General features: G+C 41.5%; 1 protein-coding gene across 1 annotated transcript in view; it reads left to right on the top strand.

The window, feature by feature from the left end:
- The window catches only part of CBL (Cbl proto-oncogene), a gene marked incomplete at its 5' end in the record, with an annotated part of 71,541 nt that extends 54,127 nt beyond the window's left edge, over positions 1 to 17,414 (top strand). Inside the window, 12 exons of the mRNA XM_080930746.1 lie at positions 1,271 to 1,392; positions 2,038 to 2,175; positions 3,763 to 3,850; positions 4,350 to 4,481; positions 5,112 to 5,315; positions 10,021 to 10,152; positions 10,240 to 10,617; positions 12,403 to 12,497; positions 14,439 to 14,579; positions 15,023 to 15,120; positions 15,846 to 16,025; positions 16,819 to 17,414. Of these exons, the coding sequence (XP_080786872.1) occupies positions 1,271 to 1,392; positions 2,038 to 2,175; positions 3,763 to 3,850; positions 4,350 to 4,481; positions 5,112 to 5,315; positions 10,021 to 10,152; positions 10,240 to 10,617; positions 12,403 to 12,497; positions 14,439 to 14,579; positions 15,023 to 15,120; positions 15,846 to 16,025; positions 16,819 to 17,111 (2,001 nt within the window). The 3' untranslated portion in view covers positions 17,112 to 17,414. The remainder of the gene's footprint in view (positions 1 to 1,270; positions 1,393 to 2,037; positions 2,176 to 3,762; positions 3,851 to 4,349; positions 4,482 to 5,111; positions 5,316 to 10,020; positions 10,153 to 10,239; positions 10,618 to 12,402; positions 12,498 to 14,438; positions 14,580 to 15,022; positions 15,121 to 15,845; positions 16,026 to 16,818) is intronic.
- Positions 17,415 to 18,385: the final 971 nt, after the last annotated feature.

Here is an 18,385-nt window from a genome sequence, read left to right as displayed (position 1 = left end):
GGTCTTTTTTTTCCTACGAACTGATGCCTCCACTTTTTTCTTTTTTGTTTTTTTGAGCTTCATATGATCTGTTACTTGTTTCTTGGTATTCAGAGCTTTCTGCGGCTAGTATCCAATTATCAGTGACTGCATATTATGTCTGTTCTTTTGTGATTGGGTTACCTCACTCAGGATGACTTTCACATTATTTTAATGTCACAGAACTGTAAGAAAGGGATTTAGTTTATCCCTTTAGTGTAGACCGGTAGTAGCATAAATAGTTTATTAAGAACAAGGAAAGGGGGAGGGGAGGGGTTAGAGACTGCAGTTGGGATATAATATATGAGAGGGGAATAAACAAAAAAAGAAAAGAAATTATAGAGGATCAAAAGTTGAATGCCAATTAAGAGAAATCATCCCTACCTTGGATATTTAAATTTATGTAGTGATTTTTTTTTTTTTTTTTTTTTTTTTTTTTTTTTTTTGAGGACCAAAATTCTTGAGAAGGTGCTATGTATTGAGAATAGACTCTGTGTCCATGTTCTCCTGGGTAAAACCCATATGTAAATACAAATGTCATCTAATAAATTTGAGAAATGCTTTTTAAAAAGAAGGAAAGAAAGATGAGGAAGGCATTCCCAAGAATGGACAAGAGCCTGAAAGTTGGGGAAGGTCCTGGGCTCAAAAGTCTATTTTCTTTTATTCCTTTGGTGTGTGTTTCCAACTTGTTTTTCCATTGTTCAACTCTTTCTCTGTTTCTGGGAGAAATAAAATCATATGTAGCCCAGGGTAGACTGAAGTTTGTTATGTAGCGGAGGTTAGCTTGAACTTCTGATCTATCTTTTTCTACCTCCAGAGTGTTGGGATTACAGTATGTGCCACCATACTTGGCTCCATGTTCCATTCTAGATTGTTAACCCTAAAATACATTGATTCTTCATTGTGTGTGTGCCAGCTTGAGTAAACATTTATTAAGGCTTAACAATTGCATACATATACCCTATTCTGGGTTTTTTGGGTTTTATCATTATTTGACCTTAATACTGGTTAGAGCTGCTGAGCAAATATTTTTGTTGTCATCTTTTTCCTATACAAGGCAGTTTGTATTCTTAACTCTCAAAGTTTCCACTCTCCCAAAGATTTGTCTTCCCATAGAATGACAATAGAGAATTTAGGACAAACCTGAATTTATAATTGAAAGTTGAGGTTTTTTTCTTTTTCCTTGTTCTAAGGCTGATTATGTCTGAGTCAAATGGTCTATGATTGATTTTTTTTTTTTTTTCCTCTTTAGCCCTGGTCCTCTTTGCTCAGAAATTGGAACAGCCTTGCTGTAACTCACCCTGGTTACATGGCTTTCCTGACATATGATGAAGTGAAAGCTCGGCTTCAAAAGTTCATCCACAAACCTGGCAGGTCAGTGCCTTGACTCGGAGGGGTTCGTTGTCCTGACTGGCTCTCATGGCCCCTCTTGGAGTTGAAGGAACTTTAACTTGTTGGTTCCCTAGTGGCCCAGATTTAGGGATAGGATTGATATCTGTCAGAGAATTTGACCTAATCACATCCTGTGATTTAGTAAATTTTTTAAGCCAATTTAGAATGGGGTTATGCTGGTTCTTGGGAGGCCCAGTGTGTAGGAGCCTAGAAGGCTGAAACAGGAAGATGATTTGAGACAACCCTGAAATATATCACAAAATAAACCCCATCTCTTTAAAAATATAGAACAATGAGGGTTAAATGTCTTTTGCTTCTCTTCTGAAATCATTAGAGACGTTGATTTTTTTTGAAGTTGGAGATTGAACCCATGCCTATAAGCATGATGAGTATTCATTCTCCCCTAAGCTATGCACCAGGCCCTTGAAAAGTTACTATAAATTCTTTAAAAATTAGCATACAAAGAAACAGGTTTCATTATTACATTTTTATCCATTGTTGTTATTCATATTCATCTTTTCCCCTGTGGGAGTTATTCTTAATGGTCTTTTTTTGATTTTGTCTCTATCTTGCCTTCTATCAAATACCAGCATATGTATTGAAACTTCTGGTCATCTCTGTTCTCAGTTACATCTTTCGGCTGAGCTGTACTCGTTTGGGTCAGTGGGCTATTGGGTACGTTACTGCTGATGGGAACATTCTGCAGACAATCCCACACAATAAACCGCTCTTCCAAGCACTGATTGATGGCTTCAGGGAAGGCTTGTGAGTATATCACTGCTTTCTGTCTTCTCTCAGGATCTAGGAACTAGAGGACTTCACGACCTCTTTGTTAATGGCTTCTATTACATGTTTCTTCTTCAGGCTGAAATTTTAGGAATGTGTTAACATGCCACCTTGCTTTGGCCTTAAGGTTGAAACAGCTTTTCTTGTTTGAGGGGGTTCTCTATGAGATTGGCTTTCTTTGTTGTTTTAGTTATTACCATAAGTAAACTTTACCTCTTTTTTCAAATAACTTTTTCTAAAAAACCAAATTAGAATTAAAAACTATGCAAGGATCAGGGCATTCTTCAGCTGCTTATTTAAGTAGTCAATATGAGAGTAATTATATGTTCCAATGACAGCAGACCTTGGTGGCTAGTTCAACCTAGTTTTAGTCTGGTTCAGGCCTGGGACTTTTGTGCTGTATGTTAATATTTATGGCTAAGTTCTCACTCCTGAATTATCATGCCTGTGGGAATTCAAATTCATTTTCAGTCAGTAAACACTGAAGATACTTTTATGGGTATCAGAAAACGAGCCATGTTCTAAAGTGACTAGGAAAATTGGTTTTCTATTATGTATCATCTCTGTGTTAACATTGCGACAAGAAGACAGGCAGCTCCTGATACTGGAACAGTCTGTTGCTAGAAACTACTCATAGATAATCTCAGTGGCTTCATTTGCTTCTTACTGTAGCACTTATAAATTGGTGTCTGCATAAAGTTGTTAGTCAGAGGCAAATGTAGGGTAGGGCGTTTTTGCATGGGCCTATAATCCCAGCACTCCAAGAACTGGACTGAAAGGATCATGAGTTTGAGGCCAGACTAGGCTACATAACAATATTTATGACTGGTGGCTATTTGTGGAAAACACAGGTTGACAAACTATGACACATCAGCTAGTTGTTATGATATAATCTGCATGCTAAAGTGATAGTTACTTGGAAGTTTTGTTTCGATTTTTAAGATAGAGTCTCACCATGTAGCAATAGCTGGCCTAAAACTCATGTGAACCTGACTGGCCTCCAGCTCAGAGACTTGCCTCTGCTTCCTAAATGCTGGGATTAAAGTTGTGGGATACCACACCTGGCTTCCTGTTGCTATTTATGTGTATGTTTTACATATGTGCATGACTAAGTAGGCACCACTTGTGTGCCTGTTACCTGAGGAGACCAGAAGAGGGCATCAGAATCCTGGAACTAGAATTAAAGTTGTAAGCCTCCATTTGGGAGCTGGTAATCAAACTTGGATCCTATTTGGTATAGTGGCATAGACCTTTAATCCCAGCACTCTGGAGCTAGGGTCTCTTGAATTTGAGACCAGCTTGATCTACACAGTAAGTTCCAGGACAGCCAGGGCTACATAGTGAGACCCTGTCTTAAAATAAAAACAAAAACAAAGAAATCACAACAACAAAAAATCCTGAAGTCCTCTGAAATAGCAGCCAGTGCTCTTAACCAGTGAGCTATCCCTTCAGACCCTTGTTAGTTGTTTTTAAAATGTGGTAGCTCTCACTTCTCTGTTTTAGCTTGCGCTGATAGATTAGCCTAATTGAAACCCCAAGGATGATTTATATTTGTCTCTTTTAAAGCTATTTGTTTCCTGACGGACGAAATCAAAATCCTGACCTGACAGGTTTATGTGAACCAACTCCTCAAGATCATATTAAAGTCACCCAGGTGAATTTTGTTTTATAACTGCATAATCATTTGGATGTACAGAACTCAGTATATAGTCTAAGTAATTGCAGCAGCTAGATTTCAAACCATTGACTGGTGAATGAGTGAGCGTGTGTGGGGGGGGGGGGTGATATTGTGTTGCATGTGGAGGTCCAAGGTCAACATCGGGTATCTATTAGTCACTCTTTATCAAACTCTTGCAGTAGGCTTTACTGAATCAGAGCTGACTGGTTGGCTTCGGTGGCTGGCCATCAAGCCTCTGGATCCCTTTGTCTCCATCCCCTAGCAGTAGTGTTCCAGACTTGTGTCACCACACCTGCCTTTTAGGTGGATGCTGGTCCTCATGCTTCTACACCAAGCGGTTTTTCTCCTGTCTGTGCCATGTCTTAAGGACCTATTGTGGCATTTTTATTTGAGTAAATTGGCAGTTTTTGGTTTTCCTGTTGCTAGCATTTTGTTGCTCATTCAACATGTTCCCTCTCATTTTTCTTTCACCCAGGAACAATATGAACTGTACTGTGAAATGGGCTCCACATTTCAACTATGTAAGATATGTGCTGAGAATGATAAGGATGTGAAGATTGAGCCCTGTGGACACCTCATGTGCACATCCTGCCTCACGTCATGGCAGGTGTGTATATCCAAACACTGCACTTTTTCCATGTGCTCATGCTTAGAATCAGTATTGTATGGGCTTCATAGATAGAAAGGATGGGGTAAGTTTAGCCTTTTAAATCTCCTTCTCTTCTTGTTTGTTTTCTCCCACTTTGGTTTTTCAAAGTATTGCCTTGTTTAACCACTACTGGCCTCCAAATCAGTTTCGGAAGATGATCTCAAATTCTTGTTCCTTCTGCCTTGATCTCCCACATGATGGTATTACAAGGGTGGGACACAGTGCCTGACTTTCCTCTTTTTCTCAATTTTGATTTTATTTAAGATTTATTTGTTTTATTTAGATTAGTGCTCTATATAAGAATCTTAAGAAGGAATCGGATCTTATTACAGATGGTTGCTGGGAATTGAACTCAGGACTGCTGGGAGAATAGTCAGTGCTCTTACCACTGAGCCATCTCTCCAGCCCCCTTTTCTAGCTGTTTTCTGGGCACAGGAATGACTCCAAAGCGTGCTAAATACACACATTCCCTCTGAGCTATGTCCTCACCAATTGTGCTTTTGTCTCTGCTGACTGCATCTTCCAATAGATAAAGCATGGTAAGCACTTCTAGAAGTATCTGTCACTATCATCTGCTTTTTTCTGCAGGAATCAGAAGGTCAGGGCTGTCCTTTTTGCCGATGTGAAATCAAAGGTACTGAGCCCATCGTGGTGGATCCATTTGACCCCAGAGGCAGTGGCAGTCTATTAAGGCAAGGAGCAGAAGGTGCTCCTTCCCCAAATTACGATGATGATGATGATGAACGAGCTGATGATTCTCTCTTCATGATGAAGGAGTTGGCAGGTGCCAAGGTAAGGGGCATTAGAGATACAGTTGGTGTTAGAATGATACCTTCTTCAGCATTCCCATTATTGTGATAAAACACTGACGGAAAGCAAGGTGAGGAGGAAAGGGTTTTTATAGCTTGCAGTTCATCTTCTAGGGGAATCGGCAGAAACTCAAGGCAGTACCTGGAGGCAGGAACAGAGATCATAGAAGAGTGCTACATACTTTCTTAGCTTATTTGTGTGTGTGTGTGTGTGTGTGTGTGTGTGTGTGTGTGTGTGTTTCCCTATATGGCTTTGGCTATCCTGGAGCTAGTTGTATGGACAGGCTGGCCTGGAAGTCACAGAGAGATCTGCCTGTCTTTATTGTTTTGAATGCTGAGATTAAAGTCATGTACCATACCTTGCCTCAGCCTGCTTTTTATAGGGCCACCTGCCTGAGGATGGTACTCACGTACCCACAAAGGGCTGGGGCTGGCAACTTCCAAATCAACCAATCAGGTCATCCAACCAGTTAATAAAATGCTCTACAGGCTTGCCTATAGGCCAATTTTATGAAAGCATTTTCTCAGTTGAGGTTCCGTTCTCTCAGATGACTCTAGCTTATGTCAAACTGACAAAAAAAACTAACCAGCTTAAGTGATTTCCTAGCATGTATAAGACCTTAGGTATCCTTACCCTTGCTAATTAATTTTTGGCCACATCCTTAAGAAAGAGCTGAATTTGTGACTGGATATATGCTTACTTGCTGTTATTTCTGAGGGTAGAAACTTACAGGACTTTTATGGAATACAATTTTACAGTTTTTAATGAGGACTTACAAGGCATGCATTACCTAGAAGCTTAGGTCCCTGTGTCCTGTGGGACCAGGAATCTCAGATAAGACTCTCAGGAACCTAATAGCTTGTTGGTTTCCTTTCTTTTTCCATTTTTTAAAGATTTTATATATGAGTAATTTACCTGTAAGTATGTCTGTGTGACATGAATACGCCTAATGCCTATTGTCATCCAAAGAGGGCATTAAATTCCCTAGAACTGGAGTTGTGGATAGTTGTCAATCACCATGTGGGTGCTGGAATTGAATCTGGACCTTCTATAAGAACAAGTGCTCTTAACCACTGAGACAAGTCTCTAGTCCGAGTAGCTTTTGTCAGGAAGACAATGTAGGTACAAGTGAAACACTGTTTAGCACAGGAATACAGTGGATGTTGTTTCAAATGGTTGGGTATATGTTTCTTAAATATTATGTGTATTTGGTAAAAAGAAAGAATTGAGGGCTTGGTGGCATATGCCTTTAATCCCAGTACTCCAGAGGCAGAGGCAGGTGAATCTGAGTTCCAGGATAGCCATGGCTACACAGAAAAACTCTGAATCCGTAGCCTTGTAGAAGTTAGGAAACAAGAGTCTTCATTTATCTATTGCCACTTGATTATCTCTGGTGGTTTGAATCAGAGTGGCCTCCAGAAACTCATGCATTTGAATACATGCTCCCTAGTTGGTGGAATGATTAGGAGGTGGATCCTTGTTAGAGGAACTGTGTCTCTGGGAGTAGGCTTCAGAAACCTAGTATCATTCTCAGCTCTCTCTGCCTCCTGGTTGTGGGTTTTTGTTACTGCTTCAACACCGTGCCTGCTGCCATGTTCCTGTCATGATGGTCTTGGACTCAAACTCTCTGGAACAGTGAACCCCAAATTAACTGCTTTCTTTATGAGTTGCCATGGCATTGGTGTATTGTCACAGCAAGAGTAACTGAGGTATCCTCCCATAGTTCATACAGTCTTTCTTAAGGAATATATAGTTTCCAGGCTTAAAAATGACGGTGTATTGTGCAAGTCTGTAGGTTGAATTTGTAGCAGAACTGTGGGGTAAGTGCTGTGGCAGTTAAACTTTATGATAGCTGTGGTAATAAAGGGTGTGGTGGTCCATACTTGGGAGGCTGATGCAAAGGACAATGCCTCCTGCACATAGAGACATACACATATTTAAAAATAAATTCAGGCCAGCCTAGGCTATGCTGAAAGGCTTTTTTAAAAAAATGAAACCTTTGTTGGTATTGAGGAGGGTATGCAAGAATTTCTCAAAGATAGAAGTATTTCAATTTCATTTCTTCACTGAATGCCAGGTAGTGTTTCCTTATTATATTCTTTGTAACTTCCAGTTTATTACAAATTAACTTTTAAAGGATAATAAAGTGTACCATAGAGGTGTATGGAAGCAGGAGGTTAGGCCGGAGAGATGGCTCAGTGGTGAAAAGCACTGACTGCTGCTCTTCCAGAGGTCCTGAGTTCAATTCCCAGTAACCGCATGCTGGCTCACAACCATCTGTAATGGGATCTGACTTCTGGTGTAATGATAGTGTACTCATATACATAAAATAAAGAAAGCACGAGGTTGCCTTTTCTTCACACCCTGGCACTGTGGTTTGTTGTTCGTGTGTGGAGCTGCACTGTGAGTTGAGCCTGAGTGAGGCACTTGACCTCTACCTCTGAGCCCCATCATTGATTTGAGGCTTTTGGTTTTTTTCCTAAATATATTTATGTTGTATAAAATGATGGTTTGTTTTCTTCACAATCAAACTTTTTCTTGAAAGACTTATTTCTCTAGCTTTCTAGAGAAATAATGTGTAGTTGGCATCTGTCACTAACAAGTAAACAGTGTTCTCAAGCATCTTCTCGCTAAAAGACCAATGCTGTAAACATGCTATATTGTATGTAGTAGATAAAATATAGTACACTGTCGTGATATGAGGGAGTCACCTGTGCTCTCTCCATCTGGACTGTCATTCTCTAAATGTCTGCTTTCCTGTCACCCTGAGACTTTCCCTTTCTTTTCCTGGGACATGATTGTATCTCCTGTTCAAAGGCTCGTTTCTTACATTCCATGCTTTCTTTTTCTTTCTTTGAGGAAAGTATGTCCTTAGAAGACCTTTCCAGGAGCCTAGTAAGATTGCTCAATGTTTAGAGCATGTGCTACTCTTCTAGAAGACCCAAATTTGGTTCCCAGTGTTCATATCAGGCACCCCACAACTGTAACTCCAGTTCCTGGGGGAGGGGGGGTCCAACTCCTCTGACACCTATGCTCACATATAGATGCCTACATGTAGACATATAACGTATTAAAAACAGTAAAAATCAGTCTTAAAAGCATCTCTATGAAAAGGTGAGGGGTAAGATGTGCTGACTAGATTCATGGCAGCTTGATACAAACTGTAGCCATCCAAGAGGGAGAAACCTCGACTGAGAAAATGTCTCAGTAGATCAGGCTATGGGACAACCTGAAGGGCATTCTCTTAATTGGTGATTGATGTGAGGGCTGAGCCCATTGTGAGTGGTACCATCCTTGGGCTGGTGGTACTGGGTTCTATAAGAGAGCAGGTTGAACAAGCCTTATGGAGTAAGCCAGTAAACAGCCTCTACATCACCCACTCCTGACTCCAGGTTCCAGTCCTGTTTGAGTTCCTATCCTAACTTCCTTCAGTGATGAACAGTGATGTGGAAGTATAAGCTGAATAAACCCTTTTCTTCCCCGATTTGATTTTTCTGCTGTTTCTTCACAGTAATAGTAACCTTAACCAGGAAAAGTTGCTAGTTCTAGGATTCTAGTTACAAGCTCAGGGAGCCGGAGAGGTGCTCAGTGACTTAAGGACCCTTGGTGCTCTACCAAAGGACCTGAGTTCAGTGCCCAGTATCCTTGTGAAGTGGCTTACAACCACCTACACTGTAACTCTAGCTCAGAAGTATCTAGTACTCTACTCTATCCTCTTTGGCCACCTGAACTCAGTTGTCATTCATTCACACAGACAGACGGACAGACACTTTCATGTTCTTGTTCTTGTTCTTGCTGTGCATCATGGTGCTTACTTTTCTTGTCCTTTATCCAGTTTTCATGCCCTATCTTTGGTTTCTTAGAAAAGTGAAGGTGTTCTGCTCAAGAAGCTCATTATGAAAAGTCAGGTTTCAGACTGATGAGCAGAACAAAAGAGAAACTGTAGACTTGAAAGTTTTTTGAGGAAATCACCTGCTGGACTAGACACTGATGGTGTGAGAGTTAGCTGGGTGAATACTTAACTTTTTTAGTCCCTAATGTTAAGCTGAATTCCCAGCTGACGTGAGCCTGCTTTTTGAGACTCTAGTCAGTCTTTGTCTCTTCAGTGTTTCCTACATGTTTCTGTTGTTTTTAGAATTTTCACTTATAATACTTCTTTTTTTTTAACAGATAATAGATACCTTTTGCCCTTAAGTTTTATTTATCTATTATTATTATTTGTACATGTGTGTGGGTTGGTGTGGGGTCCATGTTGTTGCTGTGGTGGTCAGAAGGCAGTTTTGTAGAGTCAGCTCTCTCCTTCCACCGTTATGCATTCCAGGACTAGAGCTCAGGTTGCCAGGCTTGCAGAGCAAGCACATTGACCTGGCTTCAATCCTGACAGTATCCTTTTTTTCCTCCAAAGATGAAGAGATAGAGTATTGTAGTAATTTTAAAAATTGTAAGGTGGGTTCTTTGTGGTAGAACTGCCTCCTAAATGAGTCTGCCAATAGTCTGTCTCTGTGTTTGTGAGTGCCTGCTTATGGTGATGACAGACATAGTCCAGGATTACAAAAATATCTGAGTGTTTAGAGATCTGTGGAACCCAGCACCTATGATCATGTAGTATCTGCTGTCTGTAACTTTAGGATTGGAAGATGCTCTTCCCTAAACAAGAGTAACCCCATTAACATCTCATCGGTTCTAGGTGGAAAGACCTTCCTCTCCATTCTCCATGGCCCCACAAGCTTCCCTTCCTCCAGTGCCACCAAGACTTGACCTTCTACAGCAGCGAGCACCTGTTCCTGCCAGCCCTTCAGTTCTGGGGACTGCTTCCAAGGCAAAGCATTAACCATTTCTGCACTTTGCTGAGCCTCTGTTGTGTATTAGTGGTTTTGATTGACTTGTTTCTATCTTGTTTCCATAGGCTGCTTCTGGCTCCCTTCATAAGGACAAACCGTTGCCAATACCTCCCACACTTCGAGATCTTCCACCACCACCCCCTCCAGACCGGCCTTATTCTGGTGGAGCAGAAACAAGGCCTCAGAGACGCCCCTTGCCTTGTACACCAGGCGATTGTCCATCTAGAGACAAACTGCCCCCTGTCCCCTCTAGCCGCCCAGGGGACTCATGGTTGTCTCGGCCAATCCCTAAAGTACCAGTAGCAACTCCAAACCCTGGTGATCCTTGGAATGGGCGAGAATTGACCAATCGGCACTCGCTTCCATTCTCATTGCCCTCACAAATGGAACCCAGAGCAGATGTTCCTAGGCTTGGAAGCACATTTAGTCTAGATACCTCCTTGGTGAGTCCTAAATTTTAAATCATTTAGCCTAATAGTATTTATGGGTGGTATTTTATGGTCTAAAGTGTTTTTTTAAGCTGGGCATTATGGTACTCACCCTTCTCCCAGCACTTGGGAGGCAGAAGCTATTGGATCTCTGATTTCAAGGCAGCCTGGTTTATAAAGTGAGTTCTAGGACAACCAGGGCTGTAGTTTTGTGGGGAGGGGGAGTATTTTGTTGGCATGGTTTTGGTTTTGGTTAGGCTAGCCTCAAATTCTTGATCTTTTTGCCTCTACTTTGTAAGTAACTGAGGTTACAAGTATGCACTACTGTGCTTGAGTTTAGGTCAAAATTATTTGATAGGTTTTGTATAGAGTACAGAGATAGCATTAATGCCTAACTCATGAGAAGTGTGTAAACTAAGGACTGATGAGAAGGCTCTGTGTAAAGATACTTCCATCTCAGTTTGATCCCTGGAATGAGGTAGAAAGAAGTGAATTTGGAAAGAGGTCTATTTAAGGAATACCCAAGAAGCCAGTTGTACACCTGTAATCATAGTACTTGGGAGGCAGAGGCAGATGGATCTCTTGAGTTCAAGACCATCCTTGTCTACGTAGTAAGTTCTAGGCCGGTTAGGGTTACCCAATTTAACTCTGTCTTGGAAGGAAGGAAAGGGGGGAGGGAGGAAGAAAGGAAAGAAAGAATGGAGGGAGGAAGGAAAAGAAAAGAAAGAAAAGTAAGGAAACACCCAAGAGCTGATGCTATAGCTCAGTAGGTAAAGACACTTGCTGCTGAGCCTGAAGATGCAAGTGTGACCCCCCCTGGACCTGTGTAATAAAGTAGAGAAGAGAGTCCTGGAAGTTTTCTTACGACCTTTACACATATACATACACACACTAAATAAATGTTTTTGTTCTTTAAGAGACAAGGGGGCTAGAGAGATGGCTCAGCAGTTAAGAACACTTGCTGCTCCTGAAGAGGACCTGGGTTCGATTTCCAGCACCCATATGGTGTCCTACAACTTGCTGTAATTCCAGTTCTTGGAGATCCTGTGTCCTTTTCTGACCTCTGAAGGGACAAGGCACACACATGGTACACATATGTCCATGCAAGCAAAGCAGTCATACATGTTATTAAAATCTTCAGAAAAAAAAATACATCACACTCTCTGTCTCCCCCCCCCCCCCCACACACACACCATTATAAGTGGGAGTGTGCGCAGAAAGGAATAGTTAGGTTGAGTGGATCCTTCAGAGAGCATGAAAAGGATCCACTAAAGCTTGAAAGCAGGCATTAGATGAAAAAGACATGCGCTCTCTCATAAACTGATGGTTTGAACCTGGCTAACAGACACCAGATTTGATAAATTTGGTGGGTAAATTGGCAAGGAAGTTGGAAGTCTAAGGAGGAATACAGTTGGAAGACTGTAATGGTGGCCATTTGTTGATTGCACAGAAGAGACCAAGGATTTGAGTGGCACCTATTACGTAGCAAATTTAGGTATAGATTTATTTATGCTAGAAGTGATATTTCTGTGGACTATCACTTCGCCTCATCTTTTTTAGAATTAGAATGAAAAAAGTATTTCCTAGCTTTTCCTTTCTGATTCTCCCACCTGAAATTCTTTAAGAATCAGAATCCTTAAGCAACAATTCTGTCAGAGGTGATAATCTTTGCGTTTGTGAGGTCCGTGTTTATTTTAATATTGTGATTTTTTTTTTCTCCAGTAAGTTCTGTAAGAGGGGATACTCAGATGTAGATGGGAAAGAGAGGTTCTTTTCAGACTTTTTTTTTTTTCTTTGCAGAATATGAATAGCAGCCCAATAGCAGGTCCAGAGAGTGAGCACCCAAAAATCAAGCCTTCCTCATCTGCCAATGCCATTTACTCTCTGGCTGCCAGGTAAGCACACTCCAGCTCTATCTCATTCTGTGCAGTGCTTATTTTTGTTTTTCTTTTTGTTTTCTTTTTCTTTTTTTTTTTTTTTTTTCATGAGACAGAGTCTTCCTAGACAGACTATGGATGGCCTCAGACTCACAGCAGGTTTAGAATGGTAAACTTGGTGTGGTTGGTGCATACCTGTATCCCACACTAGAAGGGCTAAGTCAAGCTAGCGAAACTTCTCAAAACAAATAAAGGTGGCTCAGTTGTTCAGATATTTGCTGTTCTTCTAGAGAACTTGTCTTAGATTCCCAGCACCCAAATCGAGCAGCACAATCATCTGTAACTACAGTTTTAGGGGATCTAATACCTCTGGCCTCCTTGGACACTTGCAGTCATACGCACAGACCCTTGTGTGTTTTATGTTTTGTTATAGCTGAAGTTAATGAAAATGTTAAAACAAAGGCCCACTTCACAAGTTTTCTACTTTGGTTCTCTGGGTGCTGTGATTTTGTGTCTTGTCATATTTTCTTTTTATTCTTTTTTCTTACACATGTGTGTAGGTCAGCCTTGCTGAATCTTATTATTTTTATTAATCTTTTTAAAGAATCAGTTTGTTTTTCTTATGTTTCTATGGCAAATGCCCTTAATCTTAGCACTTGAAAGGCAGAAAGAGCTAGATCTAGTTTGAGGCCATCCTAGTGTACATAGTGAGTTCCAGGACAGCCATGACTACACAGTGAGACCTCATCTCAAAGACAAACACTAATGGGCTTGAGGAGCAAACTTCAGACAGCCGAGGCTACACAGTCACCTTGTCTTGGAAAAGCCAACCAACCAACCAGAGCAAAAATATGTACTGTTCTCATAATCAGGAAAACATATAAAACACAGAGGCAAATAAATTCAAGTGCTTCTGTTGATCATTATCATTTAGGATATGCAGAAAAGGTGAAAGAGGAAAGACTCAGGTTTATTCTGGGACCTATGAGGCAGTGTGATTTATTGTGCAGTCAGTATTTTGTCTTAGTCCCCTTTCATAAGGTGGGATAACAGGGTTTTTGGGTTTTTTTTTGGGGGGGGTTTCTTTTTATAAATTTTTTATTTTAATTTTATGTGGATGGCTGTTCTACCTGCGTATTTGCCTGTGTGCCATATGCAGGCAGTGCCTGTGGAGATGCACTAGAAGAAGTAATCCAGTCACCTGGAAATGGAGTTACAGATGGTTGTGAGCTGCAGAATGGGTACTGGAAATTAAACCCCAGTCCTCTCGAACAGCAGCCAGTGCTCTTGATCTTAACCACTGAGCCATCTCTCCAGCCCTGCAGGAAGCTGAGTGAGAATTATGTAGTATGTGCTGCCCAGGGACATGGTCAGTCTAGCATGTTCAAGGTCTTATGTTTGATCCCTGCACTTCCCCCCACCCATCCAAATAAAATGCATCAAGAGTCAAAAGTCTAGGATCTACTCTAGGATACTAACAACCAGATTACTTTTTATCTGTTTTAGATTTTTCTGGCAGGAAATATTGAAGAGAAAAGGCAGTTATTCTTTTAACAAACTATACCCTATTACCATCAGTAGGTTTTGTATTGGGATTTGCTATACATTCTAGCATTCTGTTAGCCACTTACTGGTTTTTTTTTTTTTTTTTTTGGTGCCTTGTAAAAGGAAGGTCCTTGTAATAAAAAGAGCATTATAACAAAACTTACTTGTAACTTGGGGATACTTCCCTTTCCAGTTTTAATGTTTGGATGAGCTGAAAGTAGAATTTGTAGTTGGTGCTTGTTTTCCTAAATACTTGCTAGGGTGTGTGGAAATGATAGTACCCTAGATGCTATTTATTTTGTTTTGTCAAATTGAGCTGTTTCAGTTCTAAATTTGTCACATACTTGAAAGTTTTCCAGCTTAATTCTTTTTTTTTCTTTTTCCTTCTTTTTTCTTTTAAATAAACTTCTCTAGGCCTCTTCCTGTGCCAAAACTGCCACCTGGGGAACAAGGGGAAAGTGAAGAGGACTCGGAATATATGACTCCCACATCTAGGCCTGTAGGGGTTCAGAAGCCAGAGCCCAAACGGCCTTTAGAGGCAGCCCAGAGTTCACGGTATGCTCACAACATTAGAGCCAAGTGCCTTTGCTTTTACCTGTTCATTTACTGATTACACATACCATCCCTCTGCCAGAAGTAAAGCAGAAAGAAATCTAGACCCCGATACTTAGGGTCTAATGTGGGTAAGTAGTGACACAGCGGCCTCCAGAACATGCACATCTGATCTTGTGAGTCTGTCATGGTACTGGTATAAAGAGAATGTGTTGTTTTGAAAGAATTAGAGTCTAGGACAGTTAGAAACAGGTTAGTCTTCTTTGGATCCCATTACGGATGGTTGTGAGCCACCATGTGGTTGCTGGGAATTGAACTCAGGATCTCCGAAGAGCGGTCAGTGCTCTTAACAGCTGAACTGTCCCTCCAGCCCCAGGTTAGTTGTCTTAAATTTGTAAATAACAGAATCTTGTTTGTGAAGGTAATTGTATCTCTTTGTGACTCAGAGCATGTGACTGTGACCAGCGGATTGAGAGCTGCACATATGAAGCAATGTACAACATTCAGTCCCAAGTGCTGTCTGTAGCAGAAAGCAGTGCCTGTGGTAAGTAGCCTGTCTTCTACTTAAACATTGATATGTGGTAGCACCTGTGCCTGTACTTGGGAGTCTGAGGCAAAAGGACTGCAAGTTTGAGGCTGGCCCAGCTACATAGCTAAGACCCTGTCTGGAGAATAAAAAGAAAAGGAAACCATAGGGCTGCTCTGTAACATTTGGTTGAGATAGCTTAAGCTAAGGAGAAAATTATTCTCAGTACTCTTTATTAAAAGGTCTTTGTTTCATAGATAAGATGGGGACCCCACTTGTCTTTTCCTCCTCTCAGGGCCTGGAAACATCTGTTGTATGGCCTGGCTCTCAGTACTGGCAGTCTCTTGTAGTCCCATTACATTGATGAAATTCTTCTGTGTGTGGGTGGTGAATACTCAGTTCCCACATTAAGTAGCTTACCAAGGGGAAAGTTCAAGAAGCCTTTGATTGATCTGAGGTGAGACGCAAAGAGGAGGCTCTAAAATAGTTTCCAGTCTCTTGCATCAGTAGCTATTAACTGTAGCAAATGTGACTGTTGATATGTTCAACAAGAGAGTTGGTGCAGGCTTTACTTCTCTATCCACAGGACCTCAAATGGTATTTCATCCACAGTGGACAGTTGAGTAGCTGTTGAATGAAATAAAGGGTTGTACGCACACGTGAATCAATGAGTGCCTCTGGATTGAAGTATGTTGGGAAATGATATCAGGAGAGTACAATAACTTAGACCAACTGTCTTCTAGTTGAAGGGAATTTGGCCACAGCCCACACCAGTACTGGCCCCGAGGAATCAGAAAATGAGGATGATGGCTATGATGTGCCTAAGCCACCTGTGCCAGCTGTACTCGCCCGCCGGACCCTGTCTGATATCTCCAATGCCAGCTCCTCCTTTGGCTGGTTGTCTTTGGATGGTGATCCCACAAGTAAGTCTTTAGGTTGTCTTGTCTAGTCCTGGATTGTTGTCTGGCCTCTGGTTTATAGCTGAAAGTCATGACTTTCTCTGGTGTCAGTAAGTCAGGGAGTAGAAGTATTGGACTGTGTCCTGTATCTAAATGTTGGAAAGCTGGTCCTAGGTCTCACATTAGGAAGTGAAACTCTGCAGGTGGTGCTTAAACCACAGCTCCACCTACAGAGGAAGGATGGGAATTAGGCTTGATGGAAAACATGCTATGTTCTTTTTTTTCCCCTAAACCCTGTTCCACTGGGGAAGTAGTGTGCTGCCTTCCAATATACATTTAATGGGCTTGGGCCAGCCCCATTTGTCTTTAGTATCCAGGACTGCTCTTATACTTGTGGCTGCCTGGTAGGATTGCAGCCAGAATAGCTGTCACTTTGGAAATTGAAGACAACTTTCAAAACAGCTGAGGGAAAAGATGTACTTACTGTCTTATTGGCCATCTAGGTGGTATCCCCATCCAGTTCAGCTTATTGCTTCCTTTCTGCAGTTTAAGCTGTTGTTTCTTTAATTGTGGGAGTAGTTTACTGAGTATTTGAACCTATTGCTAAATATAGCACCCAGTGTAAATGTTAATATGCTTTTCAAAGTCACAATTGCTGCTAATAGAATGGGTTCATGGCATATTAAAAAGGTCCAAAACAAACAAAAACAGAACCTCAGCCTTGTGACAGAAAAGCACACTATTGGTAACTATTGTTACTGCTGTTGAAGGTGAGCTTCCCAAAGTTTGCAGACATTTTCTTTCCTTTCTCTTTTAGACTTCAATGAAGGTTCCCAAGTTCCTGAGCGGCCCCCCAAACCATTCCCTCGGAGAATCAACTCAGAACGAAAAGCAAGTAGCTATCAACAAGGTGGAGGTGCCACTGCTCACCCTGCAGCCACTGCCCCCTCACCGCAGCTCTCAAGTGAGATTGAACGCCTCATGAGTCAGGGCTATTCCTACCAGGACATTCAGAAAGCTTTGGTCATTGCCCACAACAACATTGAGATGGCCAAAAACATACTTCGGGAATTTGTTTCTATTTCTTCTCCTGCCCATGTAGCCACCTAGCACATCTCTCCCTGCCATGACTTCAGAGGACCCATGAGCCAGGCTCTTACTCAAGGAGCACCTAGGAAAGCAGTGGCTTCTTTTGGGACGTCACAGTGAGGTCCTGCCTTTTCTGTGGGGATCGACACATGGTTCCAAGATTTCAAAGCAGTGGAATGAAAATGGAGCAGCTAATGTGTTTCATTTTTGTATTGGTCTTAAGAGTGTTTTTGTAGTCCTACAGTCTCCGTTAGGAGAGAGTGGGTTTTTATTAAATGGTAACCTACCCCAGAAGCAGCACAGAAAGCAGTAGAGGTGCTGTGCTGTAGCCCTAGTTAAGGACTTAAGACTTTCCTATTAAGGGTGTGTTTCCCTGTGTCCGTGTGTCCTGTCATTATAAGATTATCCTGCTGTGTGTGAATCCAGGCAGGGAGTTAGCACAAGAGCTTCAGGAAGGAATCTCTGAAGACTCCCATCTACTGTGGTATTGCACCTAGCCCTGCTGGATATTACAACTTCAATCCTCCCCTTTGGCTTAGATTATCATGTACTTAGTTAGCCATGTTTTATATTGTTAGAATACCCACTGTCCTTTCCCTTGGAACCTCCTTACTCCACCTCCTCCTCATTGCCGTTATGTAGGGTTGCTGTGACCAGTCTTACTGAAACCAAGCAGCTTATAGGATGGTCTTTCTAATGTGTGATGGTGTTGGTTTGTTTGGTAGAATAGGTGGGAAGGGAAGTACTATTCTGTGGATCCAGTTATTATAATTGATGCTAGCACCTAACACTGGTCACTCCAAAGTGCTGTTTCTATAGGAATGTTGACTTTGTTTAAAAGAAAAGAAAGAAGTTTTAATTCTCCTAGTTATCTAATGACTGGTTTGAGATAGAGGCCTTCATATACATTCCGTGTCCTCCCCAGGAAATAGCCTGTGGAGTCTGTTGCCTTGATGCCATGTCTATGCTTCTGATGTAGGTCATTAGTCTTTCTACCTAACAGGAACGGAACATTTGCTTTCAGGATGGCTTTCCAGCCCCAAACCATAGAGCTTTTAGGAAGTGTCAGTCATGTACTATTTAGATTTACAAAATAAGCAGTAAGGATTTATCTGTTCAGTCTTTCTTGCCAGTGGTTAACTTCAGCTTAGGGATTTCTCCCTTGAATAGGAACCAGGTTAGCCTTTCAGAAATGATTTCCTTCTTTGCCCTCTAAGGAATGGAGATAACACCAGTGAGCGCACAGCATTTGCTGGTGACTAGCACCTTCTCTAGATTAGTGCACCTAGTGACTT

Source organism: Micromys minutus (assembly GCF_963924665.1).
Source record: "Micromys minutus genome assembly, chromosome: 16".
Classification (NCBI taxonomy): domain Eukaryota; kingdom Metazoa; phylum Chordata; class Mammalia; order Rodentia; family Muridae; genus Micromys; species Micromys minutus.
The sequence above is the reverse complement of the archived record's forward strand: the minus strand, read 5'-3'. Positions and strand labels throughout refer to the sequence as shown.